This window comes from Paroedura picta, chromosome 11 (assembly GCF_049243985.1).
Source record: "Paroedura picta isolate Pp20150507F chromosome 11, Ppicta_v3.0, whole genome shotgun sequence".
Taxonomy (NCBI): Eukaryota; Metazoa; Chordata; class Lepidosauria; order Squamata; family Gekkonidae; genus Paroedura; species Paroedura picta.
The window spans coordinates 31427934-31448930 of NC_135379.1; the positions used below are offsets into that span (position 1 = coordinate 31427934).

Consider the following 20997-nt stretch of genomic DNA (forward strand, 5'->3'; position numbering starts at 1 on the left):
TGCTGGATAGGTAGATATACTGGAGTTTAATTGCACAGTTTACAGAGTCTTGTTTTTCCATTAGAAAGTACTACCTACATGGTTTACATATATAAACGAAGCAGGTCCCACAAAACAGCTGGGTGCAATAATTAAACCCCCTCCTATCCATGCATTCAATAAATACAGTACTCTGATTTAATTTTCTTTAATTAAATGAGTTCTTTAACTGATACGTCAATACTTTCTGCTCTATTATCTTAACATCCTAATTTTAGTGGAATTTTCTGCAGCTTCATTGATAATTGACACAGTGCAAATCCCAATTTATCTTTAGAAAAAAGAACCTTTACTCAGTAGTTTCAAAAAGTAAGCGCTCATCAAAGGCGCCCTCTGGTGAACATGAATGGCAATGAGCACAACTTTCTTTTAAAAAACGAACAGCAACCAACGTTTTGGAAAAAGATTTCAGAACTGCATGGGACTTCATTTTTTTTTACTGGCATCCTACTTTTCTGCTGAAGTGTAAATGTGATAAAGATTCGTATATCCAAAGTTGGTAAGGTTTCTGCTCTTCTGAAAACTTCTGGATTTTTTTTTTTTTTTGCTGACTTGATAATCGAACCCAAATGGTGCTTTGCAGGGAAAAATAGTCAAAGAAACACAGGAAGTATGAAATACAGGCTGTTGTAGAAAAAGGAAACATCATCATCAGTGCTTATAAAAATGCTAAAACTGATGTCTCATAACTACAAACAACATTTTGTGCATTATTCAGCCAAAGTTGTGGAAATCTGCTGTTTCAAAGACTGAAGGAGGCAAGCAAGAACTTTATCCTCCCTTCTGTACTCAACACACCAGTTGAGTTATGCATTTAAAAAGGGCACAACTCTACATGAGTACACAAAACAAACTAGCAAGCAAAAGCATCAGAACATGTATTTAAGAACTAGCTACTCCTTAACGGAGAAGGTTGCTTCTCCTATGGCTTTACTCAGATTATGTTAAGACTGGTTTACAAGAAAAAAAAAGTTGTGAGTTAATGTAATCTATAGGTGTCATCTATATCTGTATCAAAGCCAGTAGAAGTGCACAATATTTAACAGCAGTGGAAGGGTTTGTTACAAATCATTTTTTTTAAAAAAGAATCCCACAATTTTATTTCTAGCTTTCAAATTTTGGTCCATTTTTATAAGACAACATTATGCTGTTAACATTTTCCCCACAGCACAAGGGTTTGCGCGACTCCATGCTGTCTTCTAGCAGGCAGGCAGATACAAGCCAGGTGTAGCCACCACAGGGTTAGGCAGCATTCTCTTGTCAGGAAAAGACATAACACTCAGCACTTCTGCAACTACCATCTTTGGTTTTAAGAGCTGGGACAGAAGCACAGGCACAGCGCAGGGGGCTGGACTAGATGACCCAGGAGGTCCCTTCCAACTATGATTCTACGGATGAAGCCGTGACTGCACGAGTGGGCAATGGCAGCAACGAGGAAGGGAACCGGGCACAGTTTGCCCTTTGACTGCTCACTCCCGAGGAATAAGAGACTGCTAGAGACTGGCAAAAGCATAAGGATCTTGCAATCCATATAAACGACTGCAGATGTAGTGTGGTTTTCAAGTCCAAAAGTGCACTCTGCTTAGATCTTGCCTAGGATGTCCAGATTTTACGTCTTCCGCTACAGGTTGGATCGTGTCAGCCAGTGAAAATCCTGGAGGAACGAGAGACATAAAACCCGCATAGCCACTAAGAACTCGCTTTTATCAAGACACATATAAACAAAATATTATCGGCAATTAACGAAGACTGTTGAAAATAAACAATGTCTGGGATAGCTACTCTGCACTGGCACTAGGAGGTGTAAACTAGGGTCGATCGCTCCGGCAAGCACCGACACCCGAGGAGGCCAGCGTCGTGGTGCAGAGGGGAGGGGTGGCAGCATGGCGCTGGGTAGCGTGCTGGTGCCGCCCCTCCCCTCCCCTCCGTGGTACTGGCAGCCTTGGGCATCGGTGCTCGGCAAAGCAGCCGGAGCATTCAACCCTCGAGTAAACTGTATCTGACAACACTGATGCTAAATCCATATTTTAACTATTGTAAGACTAACAACAGTATGTCCCTACACTTAGGATGGTAGTTAATTTAGACTGAGGAAGAGTGCAGGCACTCGAAAGCTCACACCTTGAATACATCCTTGCTGATCTTAAAGGTGCTATTGGGCTCTGTTTTTGAACAGCTACCCAGACATGAATGGCCATTAGCGTTGTTCTGTTTAACTCAGGAAGTAGCTCTTTACTCGCACTTCAGGCTGAGAAGGAAGCTGGACAGACTTACTTGCTCCTTCCTGTCTGACTGCGGGTCAATCATGACGTTGATGAGGGAAGGGACACGCTTTTCGGCCAGGCTTCTTTTCAAGGCTGCCTGCAGTTCTTCCGGAGTTTGGACAAAGTACCCTTTCCCCCCAAAGGCAGAGGCTATCTGCTCGTAGTGAGCATTTGGCAGCAGGCATACTGGAGGGGCACTGAAACAAAGCAAACAGAGGTCGGGTTTGCAGAGGCAGCAGTGAGAAGACAGGAGCACCTTAGGTATCGTGAAAGGATTATGCCGCTGACTTGCTAAGTATCGGGACCCACAAGAGGTACTTACTGCCCTTCTGGGGAGTTCCCTAGATCGAGACCCATTCAACCACCAACTTTTGGTTCCACGATCAAACCACTGGCAGACTCTTTGACAAGCAGATACAAGAAATTTACTTTTGATCTCTTTGGTCCAAAGCACTCAGGATGGCTTCTGTAAAGCCCCTAAACACATTCTCAGTGGTGCAGTGGTTAACCAACCATATAAGAGTTGGTTCTTATATGCCGCTTTTCTCTATCTGTCTCAAAGCGGCTTACAATTGACTTCCCTTTCCTCTCCCCACAACAGACACCCAGTGAGGTGGGTGCGGCTGAGAGAGCCCCGATATCACTGCTCAGTCAGAACAGCTTTATCATTGCCATGGCGAGCCCAAGTTCACCCAGCTGGCTGCATGTGGAGGAGCAGTAAATCAAACCCGGCTAGGCAGATTAGAAGTCTGCTCTCCTAACCACTACAGTAAGCTGTAGTGCCCTTACAGCAGACCTTGCATGTCAAGACTATTTTGGCCCAGTCTTTCTCCCAGCCCTGGTCAGTCTGGCCTACAGATATTACAGCAGCCATCTTCACCACTGTCTCGTACCCTCCTTGGGGCTATCCTCTCCTTTTGAGTAGCAGTTCCACTAATTTTCATCCATAGAGGTAGAACAAGGTCTACTGTTAATAAATTACCTTGTGTCCACAGAAAACATCCCCAGCAGTATGGAACTGCTTGGGGAATAACCCAGGCCATATTTATTCAGCATAAAGCCGCCTTCAATATTCACAACCTATATTAGCATGTGAACCAGCTACAGTGGAAAGCCATCCCGATAGTTCTTGCACTGGAGTCTAAGACAGGAATCACCATCCTTTTTGAGCCTGCAGGTACCTCTGGAATTCTGACACAGGGTCATGGGCTCCACCATGACATGGTTGCTGCACAAGGTGGAGCCAACCACAAGATCTCAAGGAGTGAGGTCACCCAAAGTTGAATAATAGTAATTCAACTTTTCATTTGGGTAGAGTTGAAATTTGCAAAGAATATGCAGCACCAAGCTGCTTAAAAGAATAAAACCATTATTTATGAAAGGACAATAAAGTGGACAACGTTAGACCTGCCTAATTGTCCTGTTGTCCTCATATGTTCAGTTTGTTCTGGATCAGTAAGCCTATCCAGTATCCACTAGTTATGCTGAGCGTTGCAGAAAACTGCCATTTTTTTGTTTCTTCTTTGCCTAACAAAGACCATTTTATTCTTTTAAGCATCCCAGTGCTCTACAACTCTTTGCATATTTCCATTCTGCTTAATAGGAGCCTTTATAAGAATAACATATTGCGTACAAATATTTTCTTGCATACACACAACTTATCTGCAGTCAAGATCCTTGTGCTGTGATGGCAGCTGCTGCTGAAGTAATCTACATAGCCAATTAGATCAACAAGGGCCAGTCCTGCTGGGAAAAGCCCCACCTAATTATTCTGTCTAACAACACCTGGAAGGACCAGGAAAGGTGTTAGGGAGCACCGGGACACTTATAGAACCACACTACAGACCCCTGGTCCATGAGAAGTTTAGGTATAAGTACTTTAATGTTCGAAGAAACAATCTGAAGTTTGTTACATCTAAAAAATCAGGAGCTGACTGGGTGCAGCACACAACTACTTACTGTGTAGCAGGTCCTCCAAGCTCCACCATCTCCTTCCAGGTATCCGAATCAAAGCCACTATATATTCCATTATTGTTGACTATGATCATAATGATTGGCAAGTTATACCTGCAGTTATTCACAACAAGGAACAAAGAATCATTTCAGGTCTTGGAGGAACATGGCGCTTTGATACTTCATGTGGCCACTCTACCCGCTATCTGATTTTACCTGCATATAGTCTCCATCTCCATGCCAGAGAATCCAAAGGCACTGTCTCCTTCTATGCAGACCACTCGCTGCTCCGGATTATGGTCTTTAGTAAACATGGCAGCCGCTATCGCAAAACCCAGCCCAACTCCCATGGTCCCAAAGGTGCCAGCATCCAGCCTACAGGGAAGGAAGGAAGGAAAGAAGCTCGCTGTCACTTCTTTGAGAGCACTAGGCTTCTCATACAATGGTTCTCCATACACACTGGCCACCTTGACTTGTTTTTTTAAAAAGTGAGGTGCTGGATGTGTCTTTGGAAAATATGAGACAGGGGAAGAATTTATAGATCAGTCCCATCTAAATGTGGAGTTGTTTAAAGGTTTATTGAACATTAATGTAAACTGGACTGGTAGTGAGAAAAAGGCTCTTTTGTGACAATTTGTTAATAACATTACACTTTAAACCTATTTTCAGAGCTGAATTACAGAAATTTCAAATGAGAGGCTAATAATTTGCACGAGTTGCCAGAATCTATAATTTAATCATTGCATTTCCACTAGGATTTGTACAAGGAAGATAAACAAATGTGCACAGTTTCAGCAGCTTCCTGGTTCTCAAGGACTGCTACAGCAAAGGTTCCTTAAATAAATTCTACATTTGACACAACAGAAAACCAAGAAGCTTGAATATTCAACTGCTAGACAATGTGGTTAAAACAGTAGCATTCAAGCAAATTTCTGAATAAGATGCTTTGTAATTAGCATGCTCAGAAGCACGTAATATGTCAAAGTCATAGCTGAACAGGCCTGCTACATTTAACCCAATCAAAATGCACACCCCAAGTACATACATAGCAAAGGAGTGGCTGTCATCATGTATCCTTTAGAAATATGAGTCACATACAGTTCCTGCAGATTTCTTTCTGGCCTCACCGCTCTAATAAGAGAGCCAGTTTGGTGTATTGGTTAGGAGTGCAGACTTCTAATCTGGCATACCAGGTTCGATTCTGCGCTCCCCCACATGAAACCAGCTGGGTGACCTTGGGCTCACCACAGCACTGATCAAACTGTTCTGACCGGGCAGTGATATCAGCGCTCTCTCAGCCTCACCCACCCCACAGGGTGTCTGTTGTGGGGAGAGGAAAGGGAAGGCGAATGTAAGCGGCTTTGAGCCTCCTTCGGGTAGGGAAAAGCGGCATATAAGAACCAACTCTACTTCTTCTAAAACGAATCTTTCAAAGGATGATAGGAACATTGCTTCATCTTGGAAAAAGGCAGAGACCATCTTGCTCCGGTCCAACCATGAACAGATTTAACATACTCTTTAGCTTCCAGAATATGGACAGGAGTGTTTTGATTGGTACATGACAATATTCTTCTTCTCAAGATGGCTCCAACCCGAAAGGGGGGGGGGAGAATAAGCACTTAAGCAGAAAGCACCTTTCAGTCAATAAATGCAAGTGTACAAGAATCCTCATTCTCCAGAAGTACAGATAGAGCTTTTATTCTGTTTCGTGTTGGGAATGGGGGAAGAAAGCTGAAAATGGACCCAGTTTCTACGCCCGTTCATCAAACTTTACTGACAACACTTACATATCATTCACTGAGCTTTTCAGGTGTTTGAGGGGGGGGAGCATGAGAGGAATCTAGACAGAAGAACAGAACAAGACCAATAAATTACCTGTGGCGAGGATGATAGTTCGGAAGCATCGTGCGCCCAATGTCCATGGTGTTTGCTCCTTCGCTGACCAGAATGCAGTCCTTTGGCAAAAGTTCCCTGATGTGGTGGAACACCGTATAGTAATTCATGAGCTTCTGCTTTCGCAGGGAGAGCACCTTGTTTCAAGAACAAATACATTAGCACACCTGTTGCTCCCACAGGTCCCAGGGGAGGTAAGTACTGTACAAGCAGGGCAATGACACACACTGATGTAGGCAGAAAAACAGGTAAATAAATAAAATAAAAACACTTTGGTGTCTGATGCATTAATTTTCTGAACAAATCCAGATATGCCATCAGTACCTTGGAAGTCTCTTCATTGGTTCTGATTTTTGCCTGTAGTTCCGACCACCACTCTGTACCTGAAGGGTATTTCCAAAGCTTTCTGTTCAAGTGTTCTAAAAGCTGGAAGCACAGAAATAATTTATAAGCCCCCCTTCTCTCTCTCTCTCGCAATCATTTTTTAGCATGTTTTGCCAATGGAGACCTATTGACCATCTGACAGGGGGGAAAATAAAGGAGTCTACGTAAGATGCTTATGTTACCTGCTCAGTCACAACTTTTATGTCCCCCAATAAGGCTGCTGCAGGTCTCACATTATTTCCCAGTTCTTCTGCACAAATGTCCACCTATTGTGTTAAAAAAGAAAGAAAGAAGTGGCTTGCATGAAAGAACAGCAGCCCAAGCAGACTGAACATCCAAGGAAAGCACAACAGCAGGCTGGGTTCTTCCATTTCAAGTTGCCAGCACCCACTTGTTTCTTCAGCACATGGTGCCATTTGATGTGCAAATTGAATAGCCATACTCATCAGAAGGTACCTTGTGCCAGAGGACCACATGGACACCGACAAAATATGCTGCACTCCCTTCAGTATATTTCACAGAATCACAGAGTTGGAAGGGGCCATACAGGCCCCTTAGTCCAACCCCCTGCTCAATGCAAGATCAGCACAAAGTATCCAAGAAAAGTGTGTATCCCACCTTTGCTTGAAGACTGGCAGTGAGGGGGAGCTCACCACCTCCTTAGGCAGCCTATTCCACTGCTGAACTCCTCTGACTGTTTCCTGATATCTAGCCTATATTGTTGTGCTTGTACTTTAAACCCATTACTGCACGTCCTTTCCTCTGCAGCCAACGGAAACAGCATCCTGCCCTCCTCCAAGTGACAACCTTTCAAATACTTAAAGAGGGCTATCATGTCCCCTTCTCAACCTCCTTTTCTCCAGGCTGTATTTCCCTGGAATACAAAAGGTTTACATTACATTCAACAGCACAAAGGCCATTACAGAGGGATCAGGAAACTCTGGGGAGCTGTTAAGTTCCCCTCTTCACAAGCTTCTAGAAGAAGAAAAAGAGTTGGTTCTTATATGCCGCTTTTCCCTACCCGAAGGAGGCTCAAAGCGGCTTACAGTCGCCTTCCCATTCCTCTCCCCACAACAGACACCCTGTGGGGTGGGTGAGGCTGAGAGAGCCCTGATATCACTGCCCGGTCAGAACAGTTTTATCAGTGCCGTGGCGAGCCCAAGGTCACCCAGCTGGCTGCATGTGGGGGAGCGTAGAATCAAACCTGGCATGCCAGATTAGAAGTCCACACTCCTAACCACTACACCAAACTGGCTCTCTATGGGCAAGACGTACAGGTCTGGTGTGGTATCCTCACTGCTGAAAGTAACCACATAGAAATGTAATTTACTGTTTTGAAAACATCTATCTGCTCTTCTTCCAAAGACCTCAGAAACACAGACATATTCTCTGTTGTTTAGGTTCAATAACTAAGCCACTTCTCCATTACTAACCAGTGTGTTGAACTAGGAATGGAGCATCATGAGAGCAGTCCCTGATCACCCACAGTTTCCCTGACATACTTTGGGCCACTTAGTGTATTCCAATTTGACCTACCTGAGGTAAGGAAAAAATGGTAGGAAGACCTGGATTTCTTTAGAGGAAGGGTGGAATATAATAGTAACAACCAACAAAGTAAAATAAAACTGCCTGTTCTGCTAATGAAATAATAGATTCATATATTCTGAATCCTCAGTGTCATTCAGTTTGAATCATGTTCCATCAATACCTGGATAAATTTTACATCTGGCCGGAATCTTGGTGGAAGCCCAAAATGTAGAATCCAGTTCAGCCGGGCACCAAGCAATATTATTACATCAGCGGTCTGCAAGGCCCTAATGGTGTAAAAATAAACAAACAGAAAGGTTGGATGATTCAGAAGGTGTCTTTCCAGGAAAGCAAGAGCCCCTTTGGATCCAACCCTTGTTTTCAACATCAGTGTTAGAACTGTGCTCTTTTAACAGGGAGAATGGAATTTACCATCTATCTAATCTTGTATTACTTCAACTGTAGTCCCGCCTTGCTTCACCTACTGCTTTTGAGAAACCTGACTGACACAACTGAGAAGACCAGACACCAGTGAGAAGCAGAGCTGATGCAGGGATTTCCCATGTAATACACTCCAACACAGTATCAACAATACAACTGTGGGATTGGCCAAGGTGAAATATTAACCAAAATCCTGGACAATGAAATATCTGCATAAGAACATCTCTTCAATTTCTGCAAGAAGAGTTGGTTCTTATATGTCGCTTTCCTCTACCCGAAGGAGGCTCAAAGTGGCTTACAGTCGCCTTCCCTTTCCTTTCCCCACAACAGACACCCTGTGAGGTGGGTGAGGCTGAGAGAGCCCTGATATTACTGCTCGGTCAGAACAGCTTTATCAGTGCTGTGGTGAGCCCAAGGTCACCCAGCTGGCTGCATGTGGGAGAGTGCAGAATCGAACCCGGCATGCCAGATTAGAAGTCCGCACTCCTAACCACTACATCAAACTGGCTCTCAGAAGCTAATTAAAGGCTGCATTTGAGTACTGAGGTAAAGACTGCTCCGACTTATTGCCCCAGGATTCCAGTAGCAGCACAGGGTCACCAGTCCCCATTTTTGCCTGGTTTTTAAAGATTGTAATCCCTTTGGGTTTCAGATGTGTTCCAAGTTTCATGGGCAATTTTGGGTACCAATAATGGTAGAGAGGTAGGGCAGTAGCAGGGCAAGTGAACAAGGCCTCTTGCTTTGTGGCTTCTAGCCTGAGGCCCAGCCCTCGTCACACTGCGATGAGATGAAACTTCATCACTAAAAGAGGAGACGCCTGCTGTACATCTTGAACAAAAGGAGGAGCAATGATCATGGACTGGACAATACTCTTTAATACTTATAGAAGTTAGCCCTGCTTTATGACTTTCCTCAACACCTCATAAGCTAGGTGAAGCATGTATATTACGCTTACACAGTAGTCATTTTGTTGGCTGCCCATCAGCTACTGGGTTCGAATCATGGTACTGGCTACCACGTATAAAGTATGGCCCCAGACCTGCACTTTTGCAGGACTGCCTCTCCTCCATTATGACGGCTTGGCTTTCTGTAGCAGCCTCTTGGAGGTCAGGAAGGCTCCCTTATTTCTGGCATTCCACCAACCACATAAAATAGAACTGGTTCACAGGGGCATTTTTATAGAGATGATCGGGCTATATTCAAACAGAATGCTCCAGAAAACGTTTCGAAAAAGGGAACGGGTCTGTGGACCTTAACACTATGTATGGTATCTGTTATCTGTTGCTGTGCGCATTATCTTGTTCTCAGTGCACTATATTCCTACCTCCATACAATTTGCTGCTTGCTTAACATGGCATGTTTAATACGTACTGCTGTGTTCCAGATTTAAGTCATCCCAGCCCCGTTATAAAGCTCGTTATGTGCCTTATCCAATAGCATTGATCTACACTGCGCAAACTGCCTTGAGTCTCAGTGAGAAAGTGGACTATAAATACATAAATAAAGAAATAAATTCACAAAGCACCTTATGTGCTTACCTAGATCTGGCAGCAGCTACACAGCATGGATGGTTGTCAGGAACGACTCCCTTCCCCATTGGAGTAGGCAAAAAGGGGAGACCGCAACAGTCCACCAACTTTCGGATGCTGCCTTCAGCACGTGCATAAGCAGCTCCTATAGGGGAGGGGGATCACAGCCCCCCCAGAATAGCCTGTTTCAATAACCATACATTCCACTCCAACAAAGTACTCTGGCAGGAGTGTGCAATGATTGTACAATGGATACATCTTATATTGCAAGACTCCACCTTGCATTTTAATTAACATTAGAGATAAGAAGGAAGCTAGGTAAAGGTAAAGGTATCCCCTGTGCAAGCACCGGGTCATGTCTGACCCTTGGGGTGACGCCCTCTAGCGTTTTCATGGCAGACTCAATACGGGGTGGTTTGCCAGTGCCTTCCCCAGTCATTACCGTTTACCCCCCAGCAAGCTGGGTACTCATTTTACCGACCTCGGAAGGATGGAAGGCTGAGTCAACCTTGAGCCGGCTGCTGGGATTGAACTCCCAACCTCATGAGCAAAGCTTTCAGGCAGCTGCCTTACCACTCTGCGCCACAAGAGGCTCAAGAAGGAAGCTACAATCACATAAAATATAGTTTCATAAACAGATGACTAGCAATTATTAAAAAACAGATGCCTAAAATTTAACTATATATGCTGTGGGTTCAAGCCTCTCCAGTATACCCATTTACAATTTACTTTATAATTGGGCGTTATTTAATATATGGTGCATAGAGTTTAGTGAAGATATGAAGAGTTGTTTTTTATATCTCACTTTTCACTACCAAAAGGATTCTCAAGGCAGTTTTCAATCACCTTCCCATCCTTTCCCCACAACAGACACTGAGAGAGCTCTGACAGAACTGCTCTGTGGGAACAGTTCAAACAGGACCGTGATAAGACCAAGATCACCCAGCTGGCTGTATGTGGAGGAGTGGGGAATCAAACCCGGCTCTCCAGATTAGAAGCTGCTGTTTTTAACAACTACACCACGCTGGCTCTCTGAGGATTGTCTGGCAGCAAGGCAAGGTGTGTTTGGAAGTGGTTTTGTCAGGAATCAGGTTGAGCCCAGCCCGTAGAGTCCGAGATAAAGTGACATCCAGAATTCAACAGGCAGTTGAATGTTCAAGGAAGAACTTTATTAAACAGAAACTACAGAATTGCTGGAAATCGCCAAGACCTCCGGATCAAAGATCTTGGCAGTTACAAAGAACAACAGACCCCTCGGAGTAGTTATAGGGTACTCTCGATAGGGGAGGGGGAACGCAGGCATTTCGGCGGGAGAGCAGAGGGCACCAAAGGTGCCAGAATTCACAGACTGCCAAGATGGCTAGGGTCTAATCTCTACAGCTGTATTTCTGTTAAGTCTTTGCTGTCCGTGCAAGGTCGGGAGAACAGTTTGATAAAGCGGAAGAATGGAGACGCCCCACTGGGAAAGCAGGGGAGTCTTGTAGCCAAAGGACAGATTTACAGTTTTACAACGCCTGGCCTTGCCAGGTTTCAGGAAACAAAACAGGCATGAATCGGGATTCATGACAGGTTTACCATTGCCTACCTCTCCTAGTGTTCCTTGGAGAAAATCCATCCAAATCCTCAGAAGTCTCCCATTCAAATAGGGTCACCCCTGCTTAGCTTCTAAGATCTGATGGGCTTGGGGTTGGTTGGGCTGTTCAGGTCAGGACTATCTAAACTTGGGTAAAGTTTTCTTTTTTTACATCACTGTATTTTTTTTTCAGACAGCCCCAAACCATTCTGAAGCAGGTTTCAACCCCAAAGTTCAGAAAAAAACAATGAAAAGAAACCATTCTCCTCATTAGCTTTTATAGCTCTAAAAGTTCAAAGAGGATTACCTTTCCCAATGATGAGGAGTGGTTTTCTGGAATGTGCAATAAATGAGGCTGCCTTTGAAACAGCCGACTCTTCAGCCATGCTGATGGGAGGTGCTGGACAGCATCCTACATATCTGGAAGGCAGAATTAATTACACTCTTCAAAAGGGAAAGTGGATAAGCAATGTCATAAAAGAATCACGGGATTATTTATTTTTAAAGAGAAAGAGAAGGCAACTTTAATTTGGGTATTGCTTCAGGACATTATTATGAGCAAAAAAGTGTTCGATAATATACACATTCCACACAAAGCAAAAACAAAGCCAAGCCCAGAAAACTCCCTAGCTAAAGTGTGAGCAGCACCTAGAAGAAATAAGAAACAGAAATGTGTATATGCATGCCGATTACTTAGAAATGATTTTCCAGTATTCTCTTGCTTCATTTAGAAGGAAAACATGTTTTCTCACTACTCTTCATCCAGAAACACACAGCTGAAACATTTTCAAGGGGGGCACAGAAGGGTTTTGCATGTGCTGCAAGTCAAATTCCCTTCCCAGGAGAGGCTCATGTTTACCTTCCTAAAAGCTGCAAGGAAAGTCTGGAATGTCGAAGGAGAAATCCAGAAAGCCCTGGACTACACACAAAAACGCCTAGGCATGTGCACAAGGTTTGGGGGCCTCATTTCTTGAGTTAGAATTTTGACACATGCATCTCAAACACACACAAATTACTTACCATGTTTCTAAAACATACACACTAGCATGTCCTTGTGAGAAAACAATAAGGAGATTCAACTGCAAGGTGGTTTGCTTCAGTGAAAGAGGCCTCTTTGGCCAGAGGGCATCTGCTTGTACCAAAAGAAAGCTCTACCACCAGAGGGAGTGATAAATTGGAAACCAGTTGGACAGATACCTCTCCCAGATGGTAATGAGATCTTAGGCAAATCATGCTGAGGGGCCCTTCAGCATTTTTTTTAATGAGGAGTATTGTAGGTTTTGTTCATGCTTCTCTTTGTTAGCTCTACCAGCAAACACAGTGAAAATTTGGAACCATGGCATCCAAATTCCAAGACGTCACTCACAGTAATAACTTGCACTCACCTGACAGAGCTCTTGTTCACTTGCATATTAACAAAATCTCCAGGTATGTCCACGTAACAGGCACCTGGACGACCGTAGATACTATTTCTGACAGCCTACATTAAAAAAGAACAGAAGTGCACCATGGTAATTAAATGCTGCTGTTTCTAAAATATGACAAGCATACAATTTTTTTAAAAAGTATTGGGTTCTATCCTGTGGCATTTTCATCTGCTGGATGGTATTTCTACTCCTGGAACAGGGCTTTCTCATTTGCCCCAATTTCACTGCAGAATGAAGCACTCACCAAAATATTGCTGGGGGTGGGACAGGACAGAGGACCTGAAGGAATGGGGCGTACAATGTTTAGGAAAAAGTGGTAAACATGCCCCCTCCCTTTTGCATTAGCAGAAACCTACTACTCAATCTGACCCATTATCTAGCTCAGAGGTAGTCAAACTGTGGCCCTCCAGATGTCCACGGACTACAATTCGTGGGAATTGTAGTCCATGGACATCTGGAGGGCTGCAGTTTGACTACCCCTGATCTAGCTGATTGTAGAACAAAAATACCACTCAATTTCACTTGCAGCCTGGTGTGACTTTTTACAACGATGTCACTAGCTGATTGCCTTCTCTAAACGGTTTCATACCTTCTCAATAACAGCAGGAATAGCTTCTAGGCTGCTTGGTCTAGCTGAAAATTTGCTGTACAACCGACAAGTTTCAACCTAGAACCAAGGAAAGAAACCAAACATGACATTTGTTTTCATTTTGCAAAAACATCATAAAGCAACTTTACAGAAACAGTTTGTGTAATTCTATGGTTGTTTGCAATTTTCAATACATGGAAATATTCCTTTAAAGCATTATCCCTTAGGCCCCCAAAATACTGATTTTTAGAATTAATCCAATTATTTCTTCCATGTTATAGCAGCGTATTAAGACTTTTAAAATGTAGTAACCATTACCAATATGACACAAAAGAATTAAAAAATAGACAAGGGCTTCTATCTGACAGTACAATTCTACATGCAGTTACTTCAGCTTAAGCCCAATGCTTATATAAGGCAGGATGTTGTAAAGAATTGCATTGCAAGACATGCCACTCACCAGCTTCTAAAGGCCAGATCATGTGTTCATTGCAAGAACATTTATCTACCTATATTCACAATTCATTTAGCTTTCCATGCATTCAGATAAGAAATGTGTCATCTAAGTCTACAGGGAAATAATACTGGTCTACCTTACAAGGATGTTTTAATTATTACAATATAAGATAATAGACAGAAGCACCCTGAGCAATGAAAAAGCAATACGTAACAAATCATCATCATCATCAACAATATGAAGCTACATAGAGTCATTCTCTGTGACTGACAATTAAAGAGCTCATTTCTCGAAGCCTCACTAAATCCAAGCTTGTAATATTTGGGCTACCCTTCCATGGCTGCGATTAAATAGAAATCCCCCCCCCCCACGCACATACAAAACAAAAGTGGAGCATCATGAGCTGGGCACAGGGAGGGGGCTAGAAGGAGTTGCAGCAACTCAGTGAAGAGTTCTACAAGGTGGTTGTAAACTAGACTTCTGAGAAAGAGCCTTTCTACAACTGAGTTAGCATTTCATTAACTTAGCTGCCTTGAAACAGATTCCCGTTCCCCTGACTAAACCACATGGGGCTACTTGAAGTTTTCAACCATAAATAAGCTCACACAAAAAATCATTGTGATATTCTCAAAGGCTTTAATGTAAACGTTTTGCTACTTGCCCGAGCCCCTCTTTGCTAGGACAAGCCGACTACTACTTTTGAGGCAGGTTGGCTGCACATCCACAGATGAACAAGCACCCTGTAAAGGCATGGAAGTGTCAACGGGGAGACTGCGTGTAGATTCAGCTTCAGAAAATCTTTCCTGGCATCTCATTGTAACTAACAAAGTAAAAATACTTCAGTACTTTGTTTGAAAAAATGACGCAAGTGCACACCTGTGGAAATTCTTGGAATGCTCCCATTGTTTCCTGGTTTCTATCAGAGGAACCTCCAATGACAATCAAAGGCCTGAAAACAGAAAACGCAAAGCCTGCAAATAGATGCAGTACATGTTTGCTCTGACCCCTGAAAGGGCAGCGCATGGGTGGAAGTAAACAGCATATCTTACATCTAGCAATCAGGAATACACAAGGACAGACCCACGCTGATGGTCTACATCTGGCCAGTATCCTCAGCTTTAGAGCACTGATTCTACCCTTGAGGAGAGAAAAGGGGCTGAACCCCAAGACAGTGACCGGCCCAATCAAATCTGCTGGCACCACCCAACTGTGCAATGACTACTACTGCCTTTGGGTCAGGGACACCGACATTCTGAGGCCCCCCAAATACTTAATACTTTTATTTTCACTGACTTTGCAGGAGCAGCAATGACACCACTCTTATAAAAGTCATTTTGTCTTACTCATTGCTATTATTTAGCTGCAAAAAACAGGGGTGGGGGACAGAGAGAGGTACACATCTAGTCTAGATCGTACAATAACTACCAAGCGAGAACAAAATACGAGTTCAAGAGCAATAAGGCCAACAAAGATGTATTCAAAGTGTGAGCTTTTGAGTGCAGGCACTTTTCCTCAGACAACACACAATGGAACAGGGATCGTGAAAGTATGGATATAAGGGGAAAGTAAGCAAGTAGCAAATTAGTAAACTGTGTCATAATGTCCAAATTATGCAATAATTATGTAATAATCCATTGCTAAAAAGGCTACTCGGTTCTTATATGCCGCTTTTCCCTACCCGAAGGAGGCTCAAAGCGGCTTACAGTCACCTTCCCTTTCCTCTCCCCACAACAGACAACCTGTGAGGTGGGTGAGGCTGAGAGAGCCCTGATATCACTGCTCAGTCAGAACAGTTTTATCAGCGCCGTGGTGAGGCCAAGGTCACCCAGCTGGCTGCATGTGGGGGAGTGCAGAATAAAACCTGGCATGCCAGATTAGAAGTCCGCACTCCTAAGCACTACACCAAACTGGCTAATAGGGATGCTATCAGTAAATTGTCAAAACCAAGTTATGAGATTACACTGCTTAAAGGGAAAGTGTAGTTCAGGCTGACAGTATGTTTCCTGATGTGCAGACTTCTTTTGCTGTGTAGCAATTAACAGCAAGAAACGCCTGAAGTCCTTGGATTAACTATATGTAATTTGTATTCTACCTACCTCAAACGTCCACCTTTCTAAAAAGAAAAAAATATGAAAACAGAAAGCAACTTGAAAAATGAAAAAACAGGACACCAGGGTTGGCCATCTCAGTGACCAAAGCACCCAACCATACTTCTCTTCATCTGGTTCTCACACTAAAGACACACAACATCATATAGTAGGTTAATACCCAGGATCACTGTGGGGGGAAAAAAACAAAACAAAAGTGTATTACCAGCAATTCACGTTTGCATTTGCCATTCCAGCTAGAGCATGTACAAGACCCGGCCCAGAAACGACAAGGCATACACCAGGCCTAGAGGGGAGGAAAGAACATAAAAGCTCAGATGATCAAGCTCACAAATCCAAACACATCATGTAGAGACATAGCTATGCAGTGTTATGTCAGCAGTTAAGAATATCTCACTGTATCTAGAAAATCATGTGGTGCAGCCCAGTGCCAGCCCACCAATCTCCATGGGTGAAGAGGACCTAGTAATTGTCTTCTATCTATGAAGAAGTCCATGTATGCTTTTCCACTTTGGCTTAGAAGGCTGCTTCACAATAAACACAAAAACTGCACACTCCCTCTGTGAACACCACAAGGATTGAAGGAGACAACCAGCTAGATAGATAACAAGCACTGATGCTGGAGTTACGATTTTCTTTTTCTTTTCTTTATTTATTTTTGCATTTATATACCGCCACTCTCAGACCCAGCCAGTTCATGGCGGTTTACAGAAAAATCTTTAAAAAAATACTATAAAATACATCCAAAAATGCAAAAGCAATACAAATTGGAGTAAAACCAATCTATAAACCTTCCCCTCTCCCGCCCATCCAAGCCATACAATAACAACCACCATTTTCGGGGGGAAGGGGGGCGCTTCTGATGATGTCCGGCCTATGGGCACATACAGGGAGGGACCCAATCTTCCTAGTCTGGCTTCAACCAAATGCCTGGCAGAAGATATTTGTTTTGCAGACCCTGTGGAACTGTGCTTGCTCTGTCAGGGCCCCCAGCCCTTCTGGGAACTCATTCCACCCGGAATGGATCAAGGCCAGGCGTATCTCCAGGGGACCAGGACAACCAACAGATTCAAACCTGCAGAATGGAGAGCCATGCAGGGGGCATAAAGAGATAGGCAGCCCCTCAGATGTGTATGGCCCTGGCCGCGGATGGCCTTAAAGGTAAGAACCAAAACCTTAAACCTGATCTGGAAGCTAACTGGCAACCAATGCAGCTGCCTCAGCACAGGCTGGATATGGGTCCTCCAGGATGACCTCATACGGACCCTAGCAGCCACATTTTGAGCCCATTGAAATGTCTGGGTCAGATATAAGGGTAGGCCAAGTGTTATGGGAACAGGTAGGGTCCTGGTAGCCTCACTTGGCACAGATGGTAAAACGCCACTTGGCCTACCCTCATGACCTGAGCTCCATAGATAAGGAGGCATCAAAGATCACCCCCAAATTCCTGGCAGTAGGTACAGCCACAAGCTGCACTTCATCCAGAATGGGAAGGCGTGCTTCCTGATCCTGCCCCCATCTACCTAGCCAGAGGACCTCTGCCTGAGCTATCCAAGCATCTGCTTCCAAGCATCTGGCAAATGTTCTTTCAGTTGAAGATGCACATCTCTGCGTCAAACATTAAAGCAGTGCCTGACTGTGTCAAATTTAACAAAAGAAATTTTTGTTTTATATTCCCACTGATGGTAGTTCTTAGTCTGAGGAATTGTGCTTGCACTCGAAAGCACACGGCTGGAATAAATCTTTGTTGGTCTTAAAGGTGCCACTGGACTCTGATTTTGTTTCATTGTGCTGCTTCAGACCAACACGGCTACCCACTTGAATCTAGGATAGGATATGTAGTTTAATCCCTGTGCAGGCAGCTTGTCTCCTTTGCTTTAGTTTATGACCCTGATGTTCTTTCCTGCATTTGAGATCCCCCTCCCTCTTTCTCACCTCTCAGCAACCCATTAGCCCCGTCCCTTTCCCTTTCTCTCTTGAAGCCAGATTCCCATCTGCATGTTAAAACTGCTAATAAAGGTTTTTTTTATCTCACTATTCATGCTAACCTTGTTCAACTTGTATATCCATATTCCTCACAACTTATTTTATTTGTGATACTGTGATAATGTGACTATAAAGTAATGGTAATGTTATGGTATGCTGAGTTTACTCCCTGGCCTTGGGATAAGATAGTAACCGGCAATTACCTTGTAAGAATGTTTCATACTGGGACAGGAACAGATGGGGCAAGCAGCATATGGTGATGTGATAGCCTTTGATCACTTTCACAGACAGTTTTATTTCTCCCATGTCTGTGTGAATAACAACTGAATTTCAAGGGGCTGATTGGCTGTTTTGGCAAAGAATTATCATTGGCTGTATTTGGATGTGTGACACAGTTTACTAATGTAACAGAATTAATGTTTGTTATATATTCCCACGGTCAGGTAAGGAGTTCTTAGTCTGAGGAAGAGTGCTTGCACTCAAAAGCTCACGCCCTGAATACATCTCTGTTGGTCTTAAAGGTGCTACTGGACTCTGATTCTGTTAAAACTGTTAGATTCCCAAAGGGAGGGGGAACAGGGTTTGGCAGCCTCCCTCCTACAACCATCACTGCACTCACTCACCCCACTGGGCCATCAATATGCACTGAGTTATTGTCCTCCCCAGTGTTCTATTGTTATATGTTATTGTTAGTATTGTGTTACTATATACTGAGTTATCTGTATAGTTAGTTCTGTTTGATGTAAACTGCCCTGAGCCTTTGGGGAGGGCGGTATATAAATGTAATAAATAAATAATATATGCTAAGACCTTTGTCCATGACTCCAGTTTTGACAATGCCTAGATGAGAGCACTTTCTTTCTTAGTAAAGAAATCTTTGACTATTAGCCAAGAGTTTGCTTTTCTGTGTAAACAAAGTTCCTCACAACTATCAACAATGCTTTTCCACACAGGAATTTCTCCTTTGGCTAGGATGGAAAACAGAGACCTTCAAAAATCATTCTTTTTCTTTTTACAATTAAATAAATTCACAAGATTATAAAGGCAACACTTTGTTTACTGCAGAAATGGAGCAATGATTACTGCATTTACACTGACAAACACTGTGAAGAGGGCATTGCACATTATAGCACATGTCTGCTCTACATGCAGCCATATGTCTTCACTACATACTGTATTGCATTGCTTCCAGGAACACTGATGTACAAAGGCAAACATAAGCATGCAGCTCACCTGCCTGTCAGGTACCCAACAGCAGAGGCAGCATAGGAGGCCTATTGAAGACAAAACATAATACAAGATTTAAAGATAAGATGGAATTTCAGATGTAAGCACAACTGAGCAATATTAGTTTGCATATCTCATGCACAGCAGGGAGCAAGGAGTTTGAGTGTTAACCCGCTAAACCTGAAAAGTGGGGAAATGGGACTTTGGCTCTGAGATACTATGGATGCTAATTGTCAGTAATTCCGCACTGACTTTCAGAAAAAGGAGGAGTGACAGATGCCCAGAACACACCAATGATAATCACAGAGTATTGCAGAAGTCTTTCCTCTGAAAACAGGTCCCCCTTAATATTAATATTTGGCCCCCGGGGCCTACAGCGGATATCATCCTTGCTCCATTTTCTCAATGCCTTTGATTGCAAGGGGGAGTGGGTTGCTGTCTGCCAGGTTAGGAGTTTTAGAGTCTTTTAATGGGGAGTTTTTAATGGGGTTTTTAAAGACTACTGTGACCCGCCACGAGCCTGTTGGGAGGTGGCGGGATAGAAATCCAAATAAATAAACAAACAAACCAGCAGGTGGCATCAGTGAGAAAAGATTTGGAAGTCAAAACTTGCAGAAATTGTCACCAACGGACGTTTTCCATAATGCTTTAGTTATACCAGTGAGCAGAGGGTGGTGTACATGCTTGTTACCATTTTTATTCCCACAACCACCCTCTGAGGATGAAATCCTGTTAGAAATTCTGCATTTGGACTGGGAACTAACAACTAACTGCTGCTGAAAAGCTTTAACTTTCTACAAACAACTGGTTTATTTTATTTAGATTTTGCCAATAGGGACCCAAGATATTCTTCACTTTAGGCAGGTCAGACTGATAGTGTGTGACTGGCCCAAGGTCAATCAGCAACCTCCATGAAACAGGAGGGATTTGAACCTGGGTATCCAAAATCTTCATCCAACAATCTAACTACACTACACTGGCTCTCTAAGAGAGAATATAGGTACTGTATAAGATTAGCAACTCAGAAGACAACCTAAAATATTCCTTTGTCTAAATAAACTGGCTGACTCTTGTGCAAATGTTGAAACCTACAGAACACAGCCACTCAAAAAACAATATCCTTATAGGTTGGGTTTTTTTTAAAGTTTATTTTAAAAGGAAAAGATACACATGTTATATTCTACAAACCTACTATTTAGCAAATCATAGAGTTGGAAGGGACTGCTAGGGTCATCTAATCTAAACCCCTGCAGAATGCAGGAAATAAAGAACCAAGCACCTACACAATCCCTGCTGTCCACCCACTTACAATCTGCCAACATTCACAGAACTGGCATTTCTGTCAGATGGTATCTAGCCTCTGCTTAAAAACTTCCAAAGTAAAACCTCCCACCTCCCGAGAAAGCCTGTTCCATGGAGGAACTGCTTTAACTGTAAGAAACTTCTTCTGGATGTTTAGCTGAAAATTCGTTTGAATTCGGGAATTAGGTTACATAACTCCATGTGTTCCTCTTTTTCCCCATTCCCTTCCCCTAACAATATAGAAATGCTTCAGGAAGATATTTTGAATAGGGCCTTCAGTAGCAATAAAACAACAGTA

General features: G+C 43.3%; 1 protein-coding gene across 2 annotated transcripts in view; it reads right to left on the bottom strand.

Annotated features, from left to right (window-relative positions):
- HACL1 (2-hydroxyacyl-CoA lyase 1) overlaps positions 1–20997 on the bottom strand; it is a 23640-nt gene continuing 2643 nt past the window's right edge. For both annotated transcript variants that reach the window (XM_077303357.1, XM_077303358.1), the window contains exons 3-17: positions 19404–19444; positions 16390–16470; positions 14953–15025; positions 13620–13697; positions 12989–13083; positions 11911–12023; positions 10040–10175; positions 8242–8347; positions 6716–6799; positions 6474–6575; positions 6132–6286; positions 4473–4631; positions 4263–4370; positions 2314–2500; positions 1–1693 (exon numbers count right to left, since the gene is read on the bottom strand). In XM_077303357.1, coding sequence (XP_077159472.1) covers positions 1661–1693; positions 2314–2500; positions 4263–4370; positions 4473–4631; positions 6132–6286; positions 6474–6575; positions 6716–6799; positions 8242–8347; positions 10040–10175; positions 11911–12023; positions 12989–13083; positions 13620–13697; positions 14953–15025; positions 16390–16470; positions 19404–19444 — 1551 coding nt within the window. In that variant the 3' untranslated portion in view covers positions 1–1660. The remainder of the gene's footprint in view (positions 1694–2313; positions 2501–4262; positions 4371–4472; positions 4632–6131; positions 6287–6473; positions 6576–6715; positions 6800–8241; positions 8348–10039; positions 10176–11910; positions 12024–12988; positions 13084–13619; positions 13698–14952; positions 15026–16389; positions 16471–19403; positions 19445–20997) is intronic.